The 19,381-nt window shown below is 44.6% G+C and overlaps 1 protein-coding gene across 1 annotated transcript in view; it reads right to left on the minus strand.

Annotated features, from left to right (window-relative positions):
- Positions 1 to 5,950: 5,950 nt before the first annotated feature.
- The window catches only part of CFI (complement factor I), an 81,995-nt gene continuing 68,564 nt past the window's right edge, over positions 5,951 to 19,381 (minus strand). The window contains exons 9-15 of the mRNA XM_040329176.1: positions 19,299 to 19,328; positions 18,820 to 18,855; positions 18,145 to 18,254; positions 14,538 to 14,641; positions 13,667 to 13,950; positions 8,776 to 8,877; positions 5,951 to 6,296 (exon numbers count right to left, since the gene is read on the minus strand). Of these exons, the coding sequence (XP_040185110.1) occupies positions 6,079 to 6,296; positions 8,776 to 8,877; positions 13,667 to 13,950; positions 14,538 to 14,641; positions 18,145 to 18,254; positions 18,820 to 18,855; positions 19,299 to 19,328 (884 nt within the window). The 3' untranslated portion in view covers positions 5,951 to 6,078. The remainder of the gene's footprint in view (positions 6,297 to 8,775; positions 8,878 to 13,666; positions 13,951 to 14,537; positions 14,642 to 18,144; positions 18,255 to 18,819; positions 18,856 to 19,298; positions 19,329 to 19,381) is intronic.

Here is a 19,381-nt window from a genome sequence, read left to right on the forward strand (position 1 = left end):
CACTGTGTATAGCAATGGGACCGTGGTCGAGAGAAAATATAGAGCGGCACCGCTACCAGCCTCGCCCTTAGCCTGCTCTGCTGAAGGGGGGGGCGGGGGCGCGCCCCCTGCATAGCATTGTGTATATCAATGGCAGGTCCAGGAAAAATATAGAGCTTTGCCTGTGGGAGGCCTGCAAAATGCATATACGGGAAGTCAAGGAAAATTCTATAGCAGTGTCTGTGACAGTTCTCCAATTTTTTTGGGGGGGGGGGCGCAAACAAACTGAACCCCCCAAGCAGTTGCAGCCTCACTGTGCCCGTCAAATGCAGCCATTGTGCCCACCATATGCAACCACTTGTGCCCATCATATGCAGCCATTGTGCCCACCATTTGAAGCCACTTGTGCCCGTCATACGCAGCCATTGTGCCCACCATATGCAGCCACTTGTGCCCGTCATACGCAGCCATTGTGCCCACCATATGCAGCCACTTGTGCCCATCATATGCAGCCACTTGTGCCCACCATATGCAGCCAGGCCCATCCCTGTCACTTCACTAATTCCCCCCCCCCGCATGCGCAGGCGGTTTTGGCGACACTTATCGAATGAGGGGGCTTCCTCCTTCTCTTCTGTAGCGGCGGCTGTGGCTCCTGTGTCCGCTCGGCTCCTCAGGCTTCCTCCGCCGTGTCTCCTCTTCCGCCAAAGCGTTAGGCATCCACAGGGCCGGCCCTATGATGGGACCGGGTGGTACCATGGGTACCAGGCAGCACTTTTAGGGGGGCAGCATACTGATGCCCACCAGCCCGTTCCGCCAGCTCCGCTACCCAAATAAAATTGATGTCCTTTTTTTCCCACAAATAGAGCTTTCTTTTGGTGATATTTGATCACCTCTGCGGTTTTTATTTTTTGTGCTATAAATATATATATCTTTTAACTTTTTGCTATAATAAATATCCCCAAAATTTAGAAAAATAAACAATTTTCTTCAGTTTAGGCCAATATGTATTCTTCTACATATTTTTGGTACAAAAAAAAAACACAATTAGCGTACATTGATTAGTTTGCGCAAAAGACATTGTGGCTGCCGGCAATTCACAGATCCCTTTATACTCCTGGATACATGTATAGAGCCATGGCAGGTCCTTTTATACGCCTATATGCATGTATAGAGCCATGACAGGCCCTCTTTATACATCTATAGAGCCATGACAGGCCCTCGTTATACTCCTTTATACATGTATAGAGCCATGACAGGTCCTCTTTATATTCCTTTACATGTAAAGAGTCTCGACAGGTCCTCTATATACATGTATAGAGCCATGACAGGTCCTCTTTATACATGTATAGAGCCATGACAGGTTCTCTTTATACATCTATAGAGCCATGACAGGCCCTTGTTATACTCCTTTATACATGTATAGAGCCATGTCAAGTACTCTTTATAGTCCTATATACATTTATAGAGCCATGACAGGTCCTCTTGATATTCCTTTACATGTGAAGAGTAATGACAGGTCCTCTATATACATGTATAGAGCCATGACAGGTCCTCTTTATACTCCTATACATGTATAGAGCAATGACAGGTCCCCTTTAGTTGATAAAGACAAGTCTCCTGCACTCCGGAATTTTCGAGAGGTGCTATGGGGTGGTGTAGTTCAATTTAAAAGCTATCTTCTAGAATCTTGCAGCCCTCCTCAGAATCGTGGGAATTCATAAAACTAGGAAAAAAAGAAAAGAGCGGAGGGAGCACCGACCTAGTGTGATACTGCTAAAATGAATTTATTCAAATGTAAAAATCAATCATTGTACTCACAATGTGAAAATTAAAATCAGGCTTTCAAAGACAGCAGCAATCCAGCAACATCAGTGGAACACGACAGTCTCTTGAACCAACGATCGATGTTGACGCTGACGTGTTTCGGGGGCGAACCCCTTTCCTCAGAGCTAGGTGGTCTGCAGTGCTCTCCTGCCATAAGGCTTGTGAGAACATATATACACACACACACACTTAAGCACAGGTGAAATGGGCATGTGCTGATGGAACGGGGGCGTGACTCGCCCCACCTACATTAGAGGTGGGCCCCTCTAACGTTGGTTCAAGAGACTGTCGTGTTCCACTGATGTTGCTGGATTGCTGCTGTCTTTGAAAGCCTGATTTTAATTTTCACATTGTGAGTACAATGATTGATTTTTACATTTGAATAAATTCATTTTAGCAGTATCACACTAGGTCGGTGCGCCCTCCGCTCTTTTCTTTTTTCTTAGGTCCCCTTTAGTTACCATGATATAAAATAATGAATGTGAGGGGCCTTTTGGTTGGCGTGATTTTTTTTCTGGGGGGGGGGGGGGGGGCAGCATTTCATTCTTGGTCCCAGGCAGCTCAATGTCTTGGGCCGGCACTGGGCATCCAGTAGGATCGCCTAATGCTTTGGCTAATCGGGAGACATGTTTTACTGACCTGCCTGCTGATTGTCAGGGAGGAACGTTAGTGTGAAAATAGTGAACATTCATTTGCTATGCCACACAACAGGGTGGGAGCAGGATGCAGTGCTCTGCGCCCCAAGCTCACCCTATTTTGAAGCCTATTTGAGCCTCTGACTCTAATCACGTGCTTCAAAGTACACACCCCCGCCTATCCCCACCATAGTATTTCATGTGTCTGAAACGGGCCGGGCACATGAATAGGGAGGGCGGCAGAGGTGACGGGGGGGGGGGCGATGCCCTTTTGCATTGTGGGCCCACAATGCACAGGCCACCACTGGTCTTTGATCTCTGTTAAGTGCTGGGGACTGGATCGCCTCCGCTGCTTTTCCTCCAATCCTGCCAAAGAAGCTCAGTGCGAGTTTATCCTGTCTTCTCTGATCCTCCTCTTCTTTAAAGGGGTTGTAAAGGTTCGTTTTTTATTTTCTAAATAGGTTCCTTTAAGCTAGTGCATTGCTGGTTCACTTACCTTTTCCTTTGATTTCCCTTCTAATAGCTGTATTCAGATAGAGTTAGGCTGGCGTATCAGTAGATACGCCGACCTAACTCGGAATCTGCGCCCACCTAAGTTTAAGTGTATTCTCAAACTGAGATACACTTAAACCTATCTAAGATACGACGGCTTGCGCCGTCGTATCTTAGGGTGCAATATTTAGGCTGGCCGCTAGGTGGTGCTTCCATTGCGCTCGGCGTAGAATATGTAAATCACTAGATACGCCTATTCACGAAAATACGCGCGCCCGTCGCAGTAAAGCTACGCCGTTTACGTAAGGCATTTTCAGGCGTAAAGTTATTCCATCAAATAGCTGGACTAGTAATGTTAAGTATGGCCGTCGTTCCCGCGTCGAAATTTGAAAATTTTACGTTGTTTGCGTAAGTCGTCCGTGACTAGGGCTGGACGTAATTTACGTCCACGTCGAAACCAATACGTCCTTGCGGCGTACTTTGCCGCAATGCACACTGGGATATGTACACGGACGGCGTATGCGCCGTTCGTAAAAAACGTCAATCACGTCGGGTCACAGTTAATCTACATAAAACACGCCCCCCCACATCCTCATTTGAATTTGGCGCGCTTACGCCGGCCTATTCACGATACGCCGCCGTAACTTAGCAGGTAAGTACTTTGTGAATACAGTACTTGCCTAGCTAACTTACGGCGGCATTGTGTAAATACGATACGCTACGCCGCCGCAAAGATGCGGCGGGCTACTTGAATCCACCTATAAATGTTTTTTTTCTTTGTCTGAATTTCTAACTTCCTGTTTCTCCTCAGTAAGCTTGCCCCCATTATCCAAGGGGGTTAGTCAGCCAGAACAGCTTACTGAGGAGGAACAGGAAGTGAGAAATTCAGACAAAGAAAAAAACATTTAGAAGGGAAATCGAAGAAAAGGTAAGTGAACCAACAATGCACTAGCTTAAAGAAACCTATTTTGAAAATAAAAAAAACAAATCTTTACAACCCCTTTAATTGACTCCAACCCATCGCTTGATAGAACAGAGCATTAAGAGTCAGGCTGCACATGATCAGTTTGGTGTGTATTGCTAGAGAGTTTTATTTGGAGGGTGCATGTGATCAGCACAGGGCCAATCGGCGCTGTCCAGACAAAGGGTGAGGGGAGAATGAAAACCCCTCCTACAACTTAAGCAGACACTGATACAAATCACAAGACTGCTATAAGTGCTAATGAAAAAATAAAACAGCCTTCTCTTAAAGACCCTGATGGCTCACTCAGAAGATGGCGAGAATCAGATCCGCCACAATAACGGGTAGTGGGGCTCCCAGAGGAAACCAAGGGCTCGCATCCGGAAACAGCTGCCTCTGCCCTGTGTCTCTAGTAAATTTCGACCTAGTCTTACCCATAAAAACGTTCCTGCTGCTAACCAATTTTACACTGTTTTTCCATTTGCAGTCTCTTAATTCTTGATCGTACCCTATAGTTACAGACAAGGGCCCAGATTCAAGAAGCACTTGCGCCCGCGCAACCATAGGTTGCGCGGCGCAAGGGCTTACTTGCTCCGGTGTAACGAGTGCTCCTGATTCAGGAACCTCGTTACACCGACTGCAGCCTAGGATGTGACAGACATAAGCCTCCTTATGCCTTCACATCCCAGGCTGCATTCTTGCGTTGGCCGCTAGGGGGCGCGGCCTTTGTGATCGGCGTATAGTATGCAAATTGCATACTACCACCGATTCACAAAAGTTGCGCGGGCCCTGCGCACGCAAGGTACGGAGTTTCCGTACGGCCACTTTAGCATAAGGCTGCTCCTGCTAATAGCAGGCGCAACCAATGCTAAAGTATAGCTGTGCTTCCCGCTCGCGATGTTCAAATTTTACGTCGTTTACGTAAGTGAACCGTGAATGGCGCTGGACGCCATTCACGTTCACTTAGAAGCAAATGACGTCCTTGCGACGTCATTTGCCGCAATGCACGTCGGGAAAGTTTCCCGACGGAGCATGCGCTGTTCGCTTGGCGCGGGAGCGCGCCTAATTTAAATGATTCCCGCCCCCGGCGGGATCATTTACATTAGGCGCCCTTACGCAGGGCTATTTAGCATATCGCCCGCGCAATTTACGGAGCAACTGCTCCGTGAATCGCGGGCAAAGCGCAATATTTGCGTGGGCGCAGAGAAAAATTTTTGCTCTTTGCCCACGCAAATATTGCGCAATTCTACCTGAATCTGGGCCAAGGACTGTGTTTTTTTCCATGCTACCCTCAAGGCAGGGACCTTCTTTGTGCTGTATGGTATACAGTGCCTAGTTTCCTGTTTCTTTAACAATGGCTCCCACAGGCACCAAAGGGACTCACCACTAGTATTTTGATATTATACATTGCATATAACATCGCAAAACTCTAAGTAAATGGAATAATGTTTATTTACTGCAAGGTTACTATAAAAAGTGTGATTCTCAGTCCAAGAAGAACTGTTGATCAGTAAAATGTTTTAATCCATAAAAAGCATAGTGACCCACAATCCTGCCTTGTGTAAGGTTGTTCCATGTTAGATATCTAGGCTACTTTGAAGCTTTGCATTGTGTAGCCCCTGTAGTGATTCCTCATTCAAATGTAGCTCAGGGGCGGCCCGTTCATTAAGGGCGCAAGGTGCCACCCCCTATTCATGCATCTGGCCCCTTACAGGACACCAGGTGCAGGAATTACAGTGGCTGTTTTTTTTTAAGCACCTGATTAGATCCAGAGGAGGAGGAAGGAGTAAGAAAGAAAGAAAAAAAGCTCCCCGTTTGTCCGATTCCTAGATGGGGTAAGTTTGGGGCTTTGATGTCCCGATTGTCCTCCTGGGGGGGGCTGTTTGCCATCCCCCCAAATTAAAAAAAACACCAGCTGCCATGATGTGTGCTAAACCGAAATATTGTGTACTGCCATCTCGAATCTCTGAAACCCATATACATTTCACTATACACTGTGAGGACAACCAATCTGTGTACAAAACCATGTTCATGAAACCGTAGACAAACATTCAGAAAATACTAAGGAAATAGGAAAACTTTATTTTACTACATAAAAAGGTAAAAATTATGAAGCAGTAGTTGAAAAAGCATAATATATTTCCAAATTGCTGATAAGCCATCTGCACATTGTAAAATATGGATAAATCAGATGTTATATTTAGAGATGAGAGCTCGTCCAACATGTCGGGATATCCACTCAAAGTAGTATGCAACCTTTGAGTATACTCCAGGGAAACCTGCCACTCCACAGTTCTCACCCCAACTTACAACTCCCCAAACATAAGCCACGTTATTAGCATCATAGCAAATTAGGGGACCTCCTGAGTCACCTTTGCAGGCATCTATGGATCCATCATATGTCCCTAAAACAAAAAGAAGGAATAACCATCATGGACATTACAATTAAGATAACAGCAAAAAAACGTCCTCGTCTCTGAACATAGTGGGGTAGATTCAGATAGATTAGCGGATCTTTAGATCTGCGTAATCTATCTGATTTACGATCCACCGGCGCAAATTTTAGAGGCTAGTGCAGTATTCAGAAAGCCCTTACCTCGAAACTTGCGCCAGCGGATCGTAAATCCCCCGGCGGAATTCAAATTCCGCTGCTAGGGGGAGTGTAGTATTTAAATCAGGCGCGTTCCCGCGCCGATTTAACTGCGCATGCACCGTCCGCGAATTTTCCCGGCGTGCATTGCTCCCAATGACGTCGCTAGGACGTCATTGATTTCGTCGTGAACGTAAATTACGTCCATCCGTATTCGCGACCGACTTACGCAAACAACGTAAAAATTCAAAACTCGTTGCGGGAACGACAGCCATACTTAACATAGGATACGCTGCATATAGCAGGGGTAACTATCAGCCGGAAAAAGCCGAACGTAAACGACATAAAAAAAAAAGCGACGGGCGGGCGTTCGTTTCTGAATCGGCGGATCTCCTCATTTGCATATTTGTCGCGTATACAAATGGAAGCGCCACCTAGCGGCCGGCGGGAGATTGCAGCCTAAGATCCGACGGTGTAAGTCACTTACACCTGTCGGATCTAAGGGAGATCTATGCGGAACTGATTCTTATGAATCAGTCGCATAGACCCGACCGTCGGATCTCAGAGATACGACGGCGTATCAGGAGATACGACGGCGTATCTCTATCTGAATCTGCCCCAATGAAATTATTTAAGTCGAGGGGGGGGGGGGTATGGGGACTGTGAATTAAAAATGTATCTAAAGATTCAGGAGCAGGATAACAATACTTTGAAAGCAAAAAAAGTGAAAAACAGTGACAAATCTCTGTTTTTAACCGCTTGCCGATCAGCCGCCGTCATAGGTCAGCAAGATCCCACGAACTGTCGTAGCTGTACGTCAGTCCCTTTAAGCGGGATAGCAGGCGTGTGCGTGCTGCATTGCGATGTCGACGATGCTCGTGACCAGCAGTCGTGATGACCACCAGCTGCGGGCACGAGAGGCAGAACAGGGACGTGTGTGTGTAACCACACAAATCCCTGTTCTGTTCTGTGAGGAGTGATAAGCCCCATACACACGGTCTGACTTTTTGTCAACAAACTTCAAAATGAGCAAGTTTTAAAAAAAAAAAAAGACTGTGTGTATGCTCCATCGGACAAACCTTTTCGGTTTTCATCGGACAAAAGTTCGCTCTGCAAACGGACAAACTTTTCAGCAACAAAAGTCCTACGGTGCAAAGTCCTATCGTGTGTACAGAAATCCATCGGACTTTAGTCCAAAGTACAAACACGCATGCCCAGAACCAATGTTAAAATCAACCAACAATAGCAGAAGTTGACCAAAGGGTGGCAGTAAAGAGCAGAAAAATCACGTGATTTTGGGAAAGTTTGCAGAAAAAGTCCTGCCGTGTGTATGCTATGGGCGTTCATGGCCAACTCGCTCCGATCGTGTGTACGAGGCTATAGATTGTGAGTTCCTAATAGCTAGGAACCATGATCTGTCATTTTCTCTAGTCAGTCTCCTCCCCCCACAGTTAGAACACACAGTGAGGGAACACAATTAACCCCTTGATCGACCCCCTGGTGTTAAACCCTTCCATGCCAGTGACATTTGTACAATAATCAGTGCATTTTTGTAGCACTGATCGCTGTATAAATGCCAATGATCCCAAAAATGTGTCAAAAGTGTCCGATGTGTCTGCCATAATGTCGCAGTCCCAATAAAAATCTCTGCCATTACTAGTAAAAATAAATAAATAATAAAAATGCCATAAATCTATCCCCTGAACTTAACGGAGGCGAATGTCATCCGCCAACGTCCACTAGCCCATGGACATACATGTATGTCTGTTTTTCATCAGCCAATGGATGGAGGAAAAACGGACATACGGAACGCCCGTATGAAAGGACCCTTAAGCCCTGTACACACGATCAGTCATCTGATGGAATCTAATCCGATGTATTTTTTCGTCGGGTTTAACCGATGAAGCTGACTTTCATCAGTCTTTCCCACACACCATCAGTCAAAAATCCGACCGTGCCGAAACGTGGTGACGTAAAACACTACGACGAGCCCAAAAAAATGAAGTTCAATGCTTCCGAGCATGCATCGACTTGATTCTGAGCATGCGTGGATTTTTATGCGATGGAGTTCCACACAGACGATCAGATTTTTCTATCGTTTTTTTATCCATAGGAAAAATTTAAAACATGTTCTATTTTTTAACACCGATGTAAAAAATACAGATGGGGCCCACACACGATCTGTCTGTTTGACCTAGAAAAATGGTGACACGTTCAATACTTATTTTACCCGCTGTACGTTGTATTGCTTAGTGTATGCTGACACTAATGGTCAAACTTTATAAAACTCCTACCTGCACATTCCATTCCATTCAAAAATCGATCTTTGTAGATTGAAGTACAGTTATTCATCAGATTAATATTTCCCCACTTTAGATGAAATACTTTAGTAAAACCTACAAAGAAAAAGAAAATAAGTCAAATTCCTTATCACCACCAGGGGCAGCAGCTATCTGCCCAGTCATTGTCATACTGATAGTTAATAGTGCATCTCCTTGTGTAACGCAAAGTTACAGACTGTCACACTGCCTGCCAGTTTCTTTCAACAAGGTTCTCGTTCCTACTGCCCCTGCATGCCTGTCAGGGCACTGCCCTTTACGGTCACATTTCCCCAGTTGGCTCTGGGTGGAATTGAACCTGGGACCTGTCCATTGTGAGTCCAGCTCTTTGCCTCTGAGCCACTGCTCAAGTATTACATTGCTTGCTGTCCCTTGGAGCCTGGTTCTGAACCCATGTTACTTTGGACCAATCAGTGGCCAGTGCGGCCTATTTAAGCCAGCCCCTTCCCCTCTGCTAATTGCTGGTTCGTTGTCAGCTTTACCCTGTGAGAGAACCTTGTAACCTGAATACCCTGACCTGTTTCACCCGGATTGGACCTTGACTATTCTCTGCCGTCTCCTACACTTGACCCCTGCCTGCTTATCGGATTTGCTGTTGTCTCCTGCCCCTTGACCTTGGCTTGCTCTCACGGACTTCCTCTGATCTCTCCAACTCCTGACCCACGGCCTGTGACCCGGATTTGCCTTGTTTCCTGTTGATCCCTTCTGGACTTACCTGCCTGTTCCTGCCTGATCAACGACTATCTCCAGTCCTCTGCACCTGCCCTGTTTTCGTCAGCTGCACCAAGTCTGCCTACCAGTCCCCGGCACCGGTGCCTCCTTGTGCCGTCCCTCCTCTGTTCTAACTCAAGGGAGTGGTCTGCACAGGGTCGCAAAGGTGAGCCGCCCTCAGCATCTCGGCCTCGGTGAGTACTTGCCTTAATGGTCCTGACAGTACGAACCAGCCATTATGTCTGAGGCCGACAGGGCATGCTCACCCCTTGAAAACCTGTGTCAACAGGTGTCTGTTTTGACGGTTGCCATTCAAAAATTGCAAGAAGGTAAACCCTTACATAATGGACTAACTAATAATATGGAGTCCGCAGACTTGTACAAGATGCTCACCTCCCTGGCTCTGCAAGTCTCCAGCCTGAACCATACTATTCAGGAACTACAACAAGAAGTCCAAAAATTTAAAGGGACAACACGTCCAGCCCCGGAACCAGCATGTTATGAACCTTTTGTTGTCATGCCAGAAAAATTTGATGGTAGCCGTGCATCCTTCTTGTGCTTTAAAACCGACTGTGAACTATTGTTCACCCTTAAACCTAGGACCTATGCCACGGACTATATTAAGGTTAGAGCCTCCGTCAACTTGCTAACAGGGCAGGTCAAATCGTGGGCTCACCTGCTGCTGCAGGAAAAAAGTCCAGTCTTGGACAGCTGGGAGACGTTCATGTCTGCTCTGGACTCATATATCCCTGCTTCCAAGAGGACCAGCACTCCCAGGTCTGCTCTTAGTTCACGGGGCCTACGGGTACCCAAGGATAGGAAGCCCCAGTACGGTCATGACCTCCAGCCAGCCCAGTGTGTGCCAAATTATGAGACTCCGTATGTGCCCAGCCTGGAAGTTTCCCCATCACAAGGTCTTGACATTTCTGTGGATGCACACACGCCTATCTTGGAGGAGGAAGAACCCATGCAGATCGGGGCCATCCGGTCCAGCCTATCTACGGCAGAAAGAGAGCGGAGAAGAGCCCATGGACTTTGCTTTTATTGTGGTGCTAGCGGGCACCTTATATCGCTTTGCCCAACTCGCCCACCTCGGCCAAAGCTTCTTCAGGTGGGTACTATTGGGAGTTTCTTCTATGCCTCAGAATCTGTGCCTACCTTCCCAGTGTCTTCAGTCCCAGTGTCTTCAGTCCCAGTGTCTTCAGTCCCAGTGTCTTCAGTCCCAGTGTCCCCAGTTCCAGTTCTTATGTCCTCAGTTTCTTCAGTTCCAGTGTCCCCAGTTCCAGTTCTTATGTCCTCAGTTTCTGTGTCCCCAGTTCCAGTTCCTGTGTCTTCAGTTCCAGTTCCTGTGTCTTCAGTTCCTATGTCCCCAGTTGAAGTTCTCCCTCCAGACTGCACGTATGCCTCGGATGGTACTATGGTCCGTAAACAGGATCTGGTAGTATTTGAACAGGCCTTACAAGCAAGGAGGGCGCCCCCTACCAGAACTTCAGGATCAAAAAAGCCCAAAAAGAAAAAGTAAAGATCTACATGCTCCCTGTTTGATCCATCAGGAGCATCCGGAACTAGTGGACAGTTTGGGCGTCCGGAGTCCGCCCCTAGGGGGGGGCACTGTCAGGGCACTGCCCTTTACGGTCACATTTCCCCAGTTGGCTCTGGGTGGAATTGAACCTGGGACCTGTCCATTGTGAGTCCAGCTCTTTGCCTCTGAGCCACTGCTCAAGTATTACATTGCTTGCTGTCCCTTGGAGCCTGGTTCTGAACCCATGTTACTTTGGACCAATCAGTGGCCAGTGCGGCCTATTTAAGCCAGCCCCTTCCCCTCTGCTAATTGCTGGTTCGTTGTCAGCTTTACCCTGTGAGAGAACTTTGTAACCTGAATACCCTGACCTGTTTGACCCGGATTGGACCTTGACTATTCTCTGCCGTCTCCTACACTTGACCCCTGCCTGCTTATCGGATTTGCTGTTGTCTCCTGCCCCTTGACCTTGGCTTGCTCTCACGGACTTCCTCTGATCTCTCCAACTCCTGACCCACGGCCTGTGACCCGGATTTGCCTTGTTTCCTGTTGATCCCTTCTGGACTTACCTGCCTGTTCCTGCCTGATCAACGACTATCTCCAGTCCTCTGCACCTGCCCTGTTTTCGTCAGCTGCACCAAGTCTGCCTACCAGTCCCCGGCACCGGTGCCTCCTTGTGCCGTCCCTCCTCTGTTCTAACTCAAGGGAGTGGTCTGCACAGGGTCGCAAAGGTGAGCCGCCCTCAGCATCTCGGCCTCGGTGAGTACTTGCCTTAATGGTCCTGACAATGCCCTGCTTATTGTCATTGGTAGAATAGTGTACTGTATACTTCCTACTCTGTGTGCCTATAGATCTACAAGTAAATTGCCAGCAGAACAGGACAACAATTGGCTCTACACCCCAAGCGGTCAATTTTAGGTATACCAATTCAGGCTGGGCAATTGGTTGCTTTTAGACACTCCTCTGCACTTCTGGCATTTTTTTTGCAGCTATGTCTTATCTAGTCAACCACTAGGTATCCACAGTCTGTAGATTGTTTCCAGGTAAAAAAGATTTTTGCTAATTTATAAGCAAAAGATATAAATTAAAATAGTGTATCAAATAAAAGCTTTATATAGTATATCATTAAAGTGATACTAAAGTCTCAGGCTTTTTTTCTTTAAAAATAACAAACATGTTATACTTACAGTGGTTTTACACAGAGCAGCCAAGATCCTCCTCTTCTCGGGTCCCTCTTCGTGTTTCTGCCCCCCCCCCCCCCCAAGTGCCCCCACAGCAAGCAGTTTGGGCCCCCAACAGTGACAGGGCCCTGGGCAGCTGCCCCTGTTTGACCTATGGTAAAGACGGCCCTGGGTGTGTCAAAACAGCAATTCATCTAAATCTTCAATTACTGATGGTTTCCAGTAACCGGAAGTGATGTAATTGGAGATCTCGATGACTTGGCTATTTTGACAGAACACCGGTCCTATTAAGTTTGTTTCCACTATAAACAGGTGGACACGCTGAACTCGCTAGATGTAAACAGACTCGGTTGTCCGTTTACATTAGGATCAGTCACATTTAGGTTTGGAAGAACCTGGACGGACTCAAAGGTAGGAGGGTGTAAATGGACACAATTCTGTTTATATCCGCATCAAAAACTGATACAGGCCTGATTGGAAAGTCTGTGTGAAAGGGCCCTTATGTGCCCTTATGTGCAAGCATGCACTCTTTACATGGAGCAGCTTTTAGACAAGTTCACTTTAAAACTGATCTATCTGTAAAATAATGATAGAGGGCCAGATTCTCGTAGATCTCCGGCGGCGTAACGTATCTCCTTTACGTTACTCCGCCGCAAGTTTTACGGGCACGTGCCTGATTCACAAACCACTTACCTGTAAACTTGCGGCGGCGTAGCGTAAAGTCCACCCGCGCAAGCCCTTCTAATTCAAATGATCCTGGTAGGGGGCGTGGATCATTTAAATTAGGCGCGCTCCCGCGCCGATCGTACTGCACATGCTCCGTCGGGTAAATTACCCGACGTGCATTGCGCTAAATGACGTCGCACGGACGTCATTTGTTTTGACGTTAATGGAAATGGCGTCCATCGCCATTCACGGACGACTTACGCAAACGACGTTAAATTTTCAAATTGCGACGTGGGAACGACGGCCGTACTTAACATTGAGTACGCCACCTAGGGGGCATGTTTATCTTTACGCCGCGTATCGCTTACAGAAACGACGTAAAATCACTACGACGGGCAAGCGTACGTTCGTGAATCGGCGTGACTAGTCATTTGCATATTCTACGTTGACCGCAATGGAAACGCCACCTAGCGGTCAGCATAGATATTGCACCCTAAGATACAACGGTGCTGGCCGTCGTATCTTAGGCATGTTTAAGTGTATCTCAGTTTGAGAATACACTTAAACATACGACGGCCTTAGATTCGGACTTACGTCGGAGTATCTGCTGATACGCCGGCGTAATTCTATGTGAATCTGGCCCAGTATTGGAAGATGACCTAAGAAATTCATTTGCTGTATAGTCACAAATGATCTGACATTGGTATCGCATCTATTTTTATATTATTTTGTACACGGCAAAAATAAAAATAACATGAACTCCATATACCTTCTTCTCTGCCCCATCCTGAAACTACGCAAGTGTCCCCTGTCTTGAACAGATGAGTTGACCAAGGAACACACGCAGGCACTAGATTATTGTCCACCTGCATACAAGCTGGCTCCTTGTAAATGTTGACAACCTCCAGCAGAGCAATATCATTTTCATAGGTTCCAGACTTATAATTCTCATGCACTTTCACAGTTTTCACTGGGAAAGAATCCACATTCTCAGATACAGACAGACGGTCTAGGAGCTCAATGATTACACGATACTTGTGCGGCTGGTCTGCCCTAAAAATATTGGTGTTATAGGAAGAATATTAGCATTATTCAAATAAAATCAGTATTAATCAGTAAGGCAAACAGCAATGTGCAAAGTGTAGTACAGTAACCTATATCAGCGCATCAGAATATGGATTTTAGTGATCTCAAATCAGTGAGCTGAAATGGCGCTTTTGGAATTATAGTGGAAGATCCCACTGTTGGTGTCAGGTCAGACTGCAGGGTGGTGGTTTTGTGTGTGTAGGGGATTAAAATAAATTGGAATTGGACTTTTAGAAAAACAAACAACTGTGTGAGGTGAGGTTCTATCTGACTGAATATAATTTAGATAATTTGTTCATCATCCAAGCAGTGGTTAGTCAGCCAGAACAGCTTACCGAGGAGGAACAGGAAGTGAGAAATTCAGACAAAGAAAAAAACATTTAGAAGGGAAATCGAAGGTAAAGGTAAGTGAACCAACAATGCACTAGCTTAAAGGAACCTATTTAGAAAATGAAAAACTAACCTTTACAACCCCTTTAAGGATAAGATAATAAGATAAGGTGTCTCTTGCTATGTAATACATTACTTCAATAATCTAAAGAACATGTTTATACCTGACACAATGGGCAGCTGTCAGTACCCAGCAGCCACCAATGTAAATTCCACCACAGTTAACCTTGGCCCCATCTTTAATTGCGACTTGCCAGGGAAACTGATTCTAAAAATAAAAAAATGAATTACGGTAAGCATGGAAAAACATTTCTGGATAGATCAGTTTTATGCAAAAACAGTAAATCAAAATGACTAACAAGTTAGTACAACAAACAAATACAGTTTAAAAAGGCTTTCAAGCAGAAAGTGAAAATTTACAGCTCTACTATTAGAAAAAATAGCCTGGAAAAAGAAAACTATTGCAACCAAAATGATCTAAAAGGCTGAAAAAGTTTTTGGATCTCTCCTGGAAAAATTGTGCTTGTGATTGATCGCTGCAATGTATCGGGTGGTATACGAAACACATCACCGATCTACAAAGGATGAACCCAAACGATCCATCTGGAGTTTTCGCTGAAGCATTTGTCTGGCTTCCCATGCTTGAAAGATCCACCGCCGTATGGTGAGTTGGATCCACGCTGTCCGGTAAGTGATCTGTTCCCACATGAAGGTGAATGAAGGTATAACTGATAATAGCTGTGTGACTTCCTACCTTTCTATCCAAGCAGTGGGGCAGACCGGACCGGCAGATGCTCAGGTTAGATGGATCCAGACTTAGACATGAAGATGAAATCAACGTGGGTTTATTCAATCCAGATAAAGCAATAAACGGTGATACAATACTGTTCTGTAGTAGTGGTATCAATGCTGTCTTGTTAGTATCTATCCTGAGGCTAACTGCTGTTCAAAAACTGATGCCTTCTCAAGCCCAAAAAATGTGTAGTGTCTAATCCAGGGGTGTCCAAACTTTTTTCAAAGAGGGCCAGATTTGATTAAGTGAACATGCGTGAGGGCCGACTATTTTTCCTGACATTCTTTTTTTTTCACAAGAAATTCCTGACATTCTTTGAACCATTAAGTGTGTTCGTCTGAGCACTAATACACGACCCAACAAGAATTCTCTTGCCTTTGTGGCTGTGTGTGGTGAAGAGATGAGCTTGGGCGTGTTATTTGGATATACTGTATATATTTTATTTGTGGCCCCAATGAATCCCAGAGCGCTGCTTAGGACTAAGGATGAGCTTGGGCGTGTTATTTGGATATACCGTATTTATTGGCGTATAACACACACAGGCTTACCATTGCCATGAATGCAGCCTCACCATTGCCATGAATGCAGCCTTACATAGTTACATAGTTACATAGTTAGTCAGGCTGAAAAAAGACACAAGTCCATCCAGTTCAACCACAAAAAATAAACAAACAAAATAAAAAACACAGTACAATCCCATACACCCAACTCCATACCCACAGTTGATCCAGAGGAAGGCAAAAAACCCCAGCAGAGCATGATCCAATTTGCTACAGCAGGGGAAAAAATTCCTTCCTGATCCCCCGAGAGGCAATCGGATTTACCCTGGATCAACTTTACCTACAAATCTTAGTACTCAGTTATTTTATGTACATTTAGGAAAGTATCCAGGCCTTTCTTAAAGCAATCTACTGAGCTGGCCAGAACCACCTCTGGAGGGAGTCTGTTCCACATTTTCACAGCTCTTACTGTGAAAAAACCTTTCCGTATTTGGAGGTGAAATCTCTTTTCCTCTAGACGTAAAGAGTGCCCTCTTGTCCTCAGTGTTGACCGTAAAGTGAATAACTCAACACCAAGTCCACTGTATGGACCTCTTATATATTTGTACATGTTGATCATATCCCCCCTAATTCTCCTCTTCTCAAGAGTGAATAAATTCAGTTCCTCTAATCTTTCCTCATAGCTGAGCTCCTCCATGCCTCTTATCAGTTTGGTTGCCCTTCTCTGCACTTTCTCCAGTTCCCTGATATCCTTTTTGAGAACTGGTGCCCAAAACTGAACTGCATATTCCAGATGAGGTCTTACTAATGATTTGTACAGGGGCAAAATTATATCTCTGTCTCTGGAGTCCATACCTCTCTTAATACAAGAAAGGACTTTGCTCGCTTTGGAAACCACAGCTTGGCATTGCATGTTATTATTGAGCTTATGATCTACCAAGACCCCCAGATCCTTCTCCATTACAGATCCCCCCAGTTGTACTCCCCCTAGCATGTATGATGCATGCATATTCTTAGCCCCCAAGTGCATAACTTTACATTTATCAACATTAAACCTCATCTGCCACTCAGTCGCCCAATTAGACAGAGCATTGAGGTCGGCTTGTAAATTGGCGACATCCTGTAAGGACGTTATTCCACTGCATAGCTTGGTGTCATCTGCAAAGACAGCCTTACCATTGCCATAAATGCAGCCTTACCATTGCAACCATTGCAGCCTTACCATTGCAACCTCACCATTGCAACCAATGCAGCCTCACATGTGCCATAAATGCAGCCTTACCATTGCCATCAGTGCAGCCTGAACGATGCCCATCTGCAGCCTCGGAGGGCAGAGGGAGGGGGCGGAACGAGTGCTGACAGAATACAAACAGGAGAATGTCTTGTTTACCCTATGGCCTCTTTAATACAAAGTCCTGCCTCCTATGATAGACAGAACAGTCATCCAGTGGCATCCCAGGAGACGGGACTTCCAATAGAGACGCTGCTGAGTAAACAGGAGATTCTCGTCATGTAATCTGACGGTGCTCGTCCTGCCCCCTCCCTGTCCTCTCCAAGGCAGTGCCAATTAATACAATATATTTCTTTTGTGGCCCTGGCCGCCACAAACAATATATATATCCAAATCCCCAGGGGGGGCATATTAAATCAACAGGGGGGCCACATTTGGCCTCCGGGCCTGACTTTGAACATGCCTGGTCTAGTCACACAGCCATGAGGCACTGCAATGGCTGCCCCCACATGATAAGGCCAGCCCTGCTTGAGTCCACACCCCCCGATTGAAAAAACTTTACTAACAAGAACAGAGGCGTGCGGCATGCAAATTCTGGCCAGCAGATGGCAGCAGTACAAAAGATGCATGAAAACAACATGGTGAAAGAAAGGTTGATAATGCAATGTACAAATAACTATGAGGAGGACAGCACAGTAAGAGTATCCATCTTTTCTTCCCCATATTTGGAAGGTGAAGGCACTCCGGGGTGTTTGATGGTTTATGCCGTTTCTCTTCATGTTGAAAGACTATTGAAACTTTTACAGCCATAATAGGTTTATTTGCATATAAACCTTGAAGATATCTATTTTCTATGGGCAATTACATTGCTCACTGTTTATATACATTGCTTGATGTTTCACATTCACATGTGGTTTTCATTAATATATTACATTGTTGCACATATGTTTGTGTTATGAAGGAATACATCTAGTGTTTCTTCTCTTAGATGACACATATCATTATAGAGTCCTTTACACTATTGTAGTAAGGGTATACCTTACACTCACTATTTGTGTTTTTTTCACGGTACTAACGGCACACTTTTATTATATATTATAGAGCTTAGTAACCACACAAAGAGTTGGGCAGTTTTTTTATGACTTTAGACTGTAGTTTGCTTTTATACATTTTCCTGCTTGAAAACAACTATTGGATTTGCATTGTGTATACATGTGAGCGGACTATCAAAACTTTATTTTAGTTACCTCTTTTGCTTTTGTCCCTCCAATGATTCTCTTGAATCTCTTTATGTCAGGTTGTTTTACTGGAATACCACAAGACACGCTGCTAATACTTTCTTTTATAAGCTTTATCTCTTTATGGATAAGGAAAAAATGAATAATGCATATTTTAAGACAAAGTTAACTTTAAAAAAAACAAATTACAGTAAATACAGACGCATTCTTTTACAAAATAGGTGACAATTGACTTTGTTTTTGGACAGTCACTATACAGTGCCTTGCAAAAGTATTCACCCCCTTGGCTTTTTACCTATTTTGTTACATTAGAGCCTTTAGTTCTATGTTTTTTTTAATCTGAATTAAATGTGATGGATTAAAACACAATAGTCTAAGTTGGTGGAGTAAAATTTGAAAAATATATACATAAAACTATTTTTCAGAAATAAAAAAATGATAATTGGCATGTGTGTATGTATGCACCCCCTTTGTTATGAAGCCCATAAAAAGCTCTGGTGTCCCAATTACCTTCAGAAGTCACATAATTAGTGAAATGATGTCCAACTGTGTGCAATCTAAATGTCACATGATCGGACATTACATATACACACCTTTTATATATTTGTATATACATACTGTATATATAGATATATCTACATACTGCAGATATAAAATCGTATTCATCATATACAATTCACTCACCTGCTTCAATGTCAAAATTTACTGCATTAACAAGATCTGCACAGAAAAATGAATCAGTTACCACAAGGATATGAGAAAAAATAACCCTTCTTTTTGCTTTTCTGCCATTTAGGCCTGCTCTTGCAGGTACCATAATACAATATCCCCTGTGTGCTGCAGTCTATTTACATATGGCATGTGGCTCCCAATTCCTTGTTTCTTCAATTGCAGGTTCATTTTCTTATTTTTTTTTAAACAAGACAGTTTTTATTAGGAAAAAATTTAAGTTTACAAAAAAGAAGACCTAAAAAAAGGCAATAAAATAAACTAAGTAACAATAGAACGAATACAGAGCTGGACAATATTATACTGTATATTTAGGTTATGCATACATATGTTCATCCATCTTGTATACAATAAAATAGTAATGCTCAACTGCAGGTTCATTTAGCAAAGCATGCTTAGTCCATTCTCCCTATGCGAGATTTGCATTTACCTACCTGTTTTCTTGTCCTGTGGAACTTGAGGTTCTGAAAACCAGAAAAAAATAAAATGTGTGAAACAGTTGTTCTCACCTGTAAAC

The sequence above is a fragment of the Rana temporaria genome, chromosome 1 (assembly GCF_905171775.1).
Source record: "Rana temporaria chromosome 1, aRanTem1.1, whole genome shotgun sequence".
NCBI lineage: Eukaryota > Metazoa > Chordata > Amphibia > Anura > Ranidae > Rana > Rana temporaria.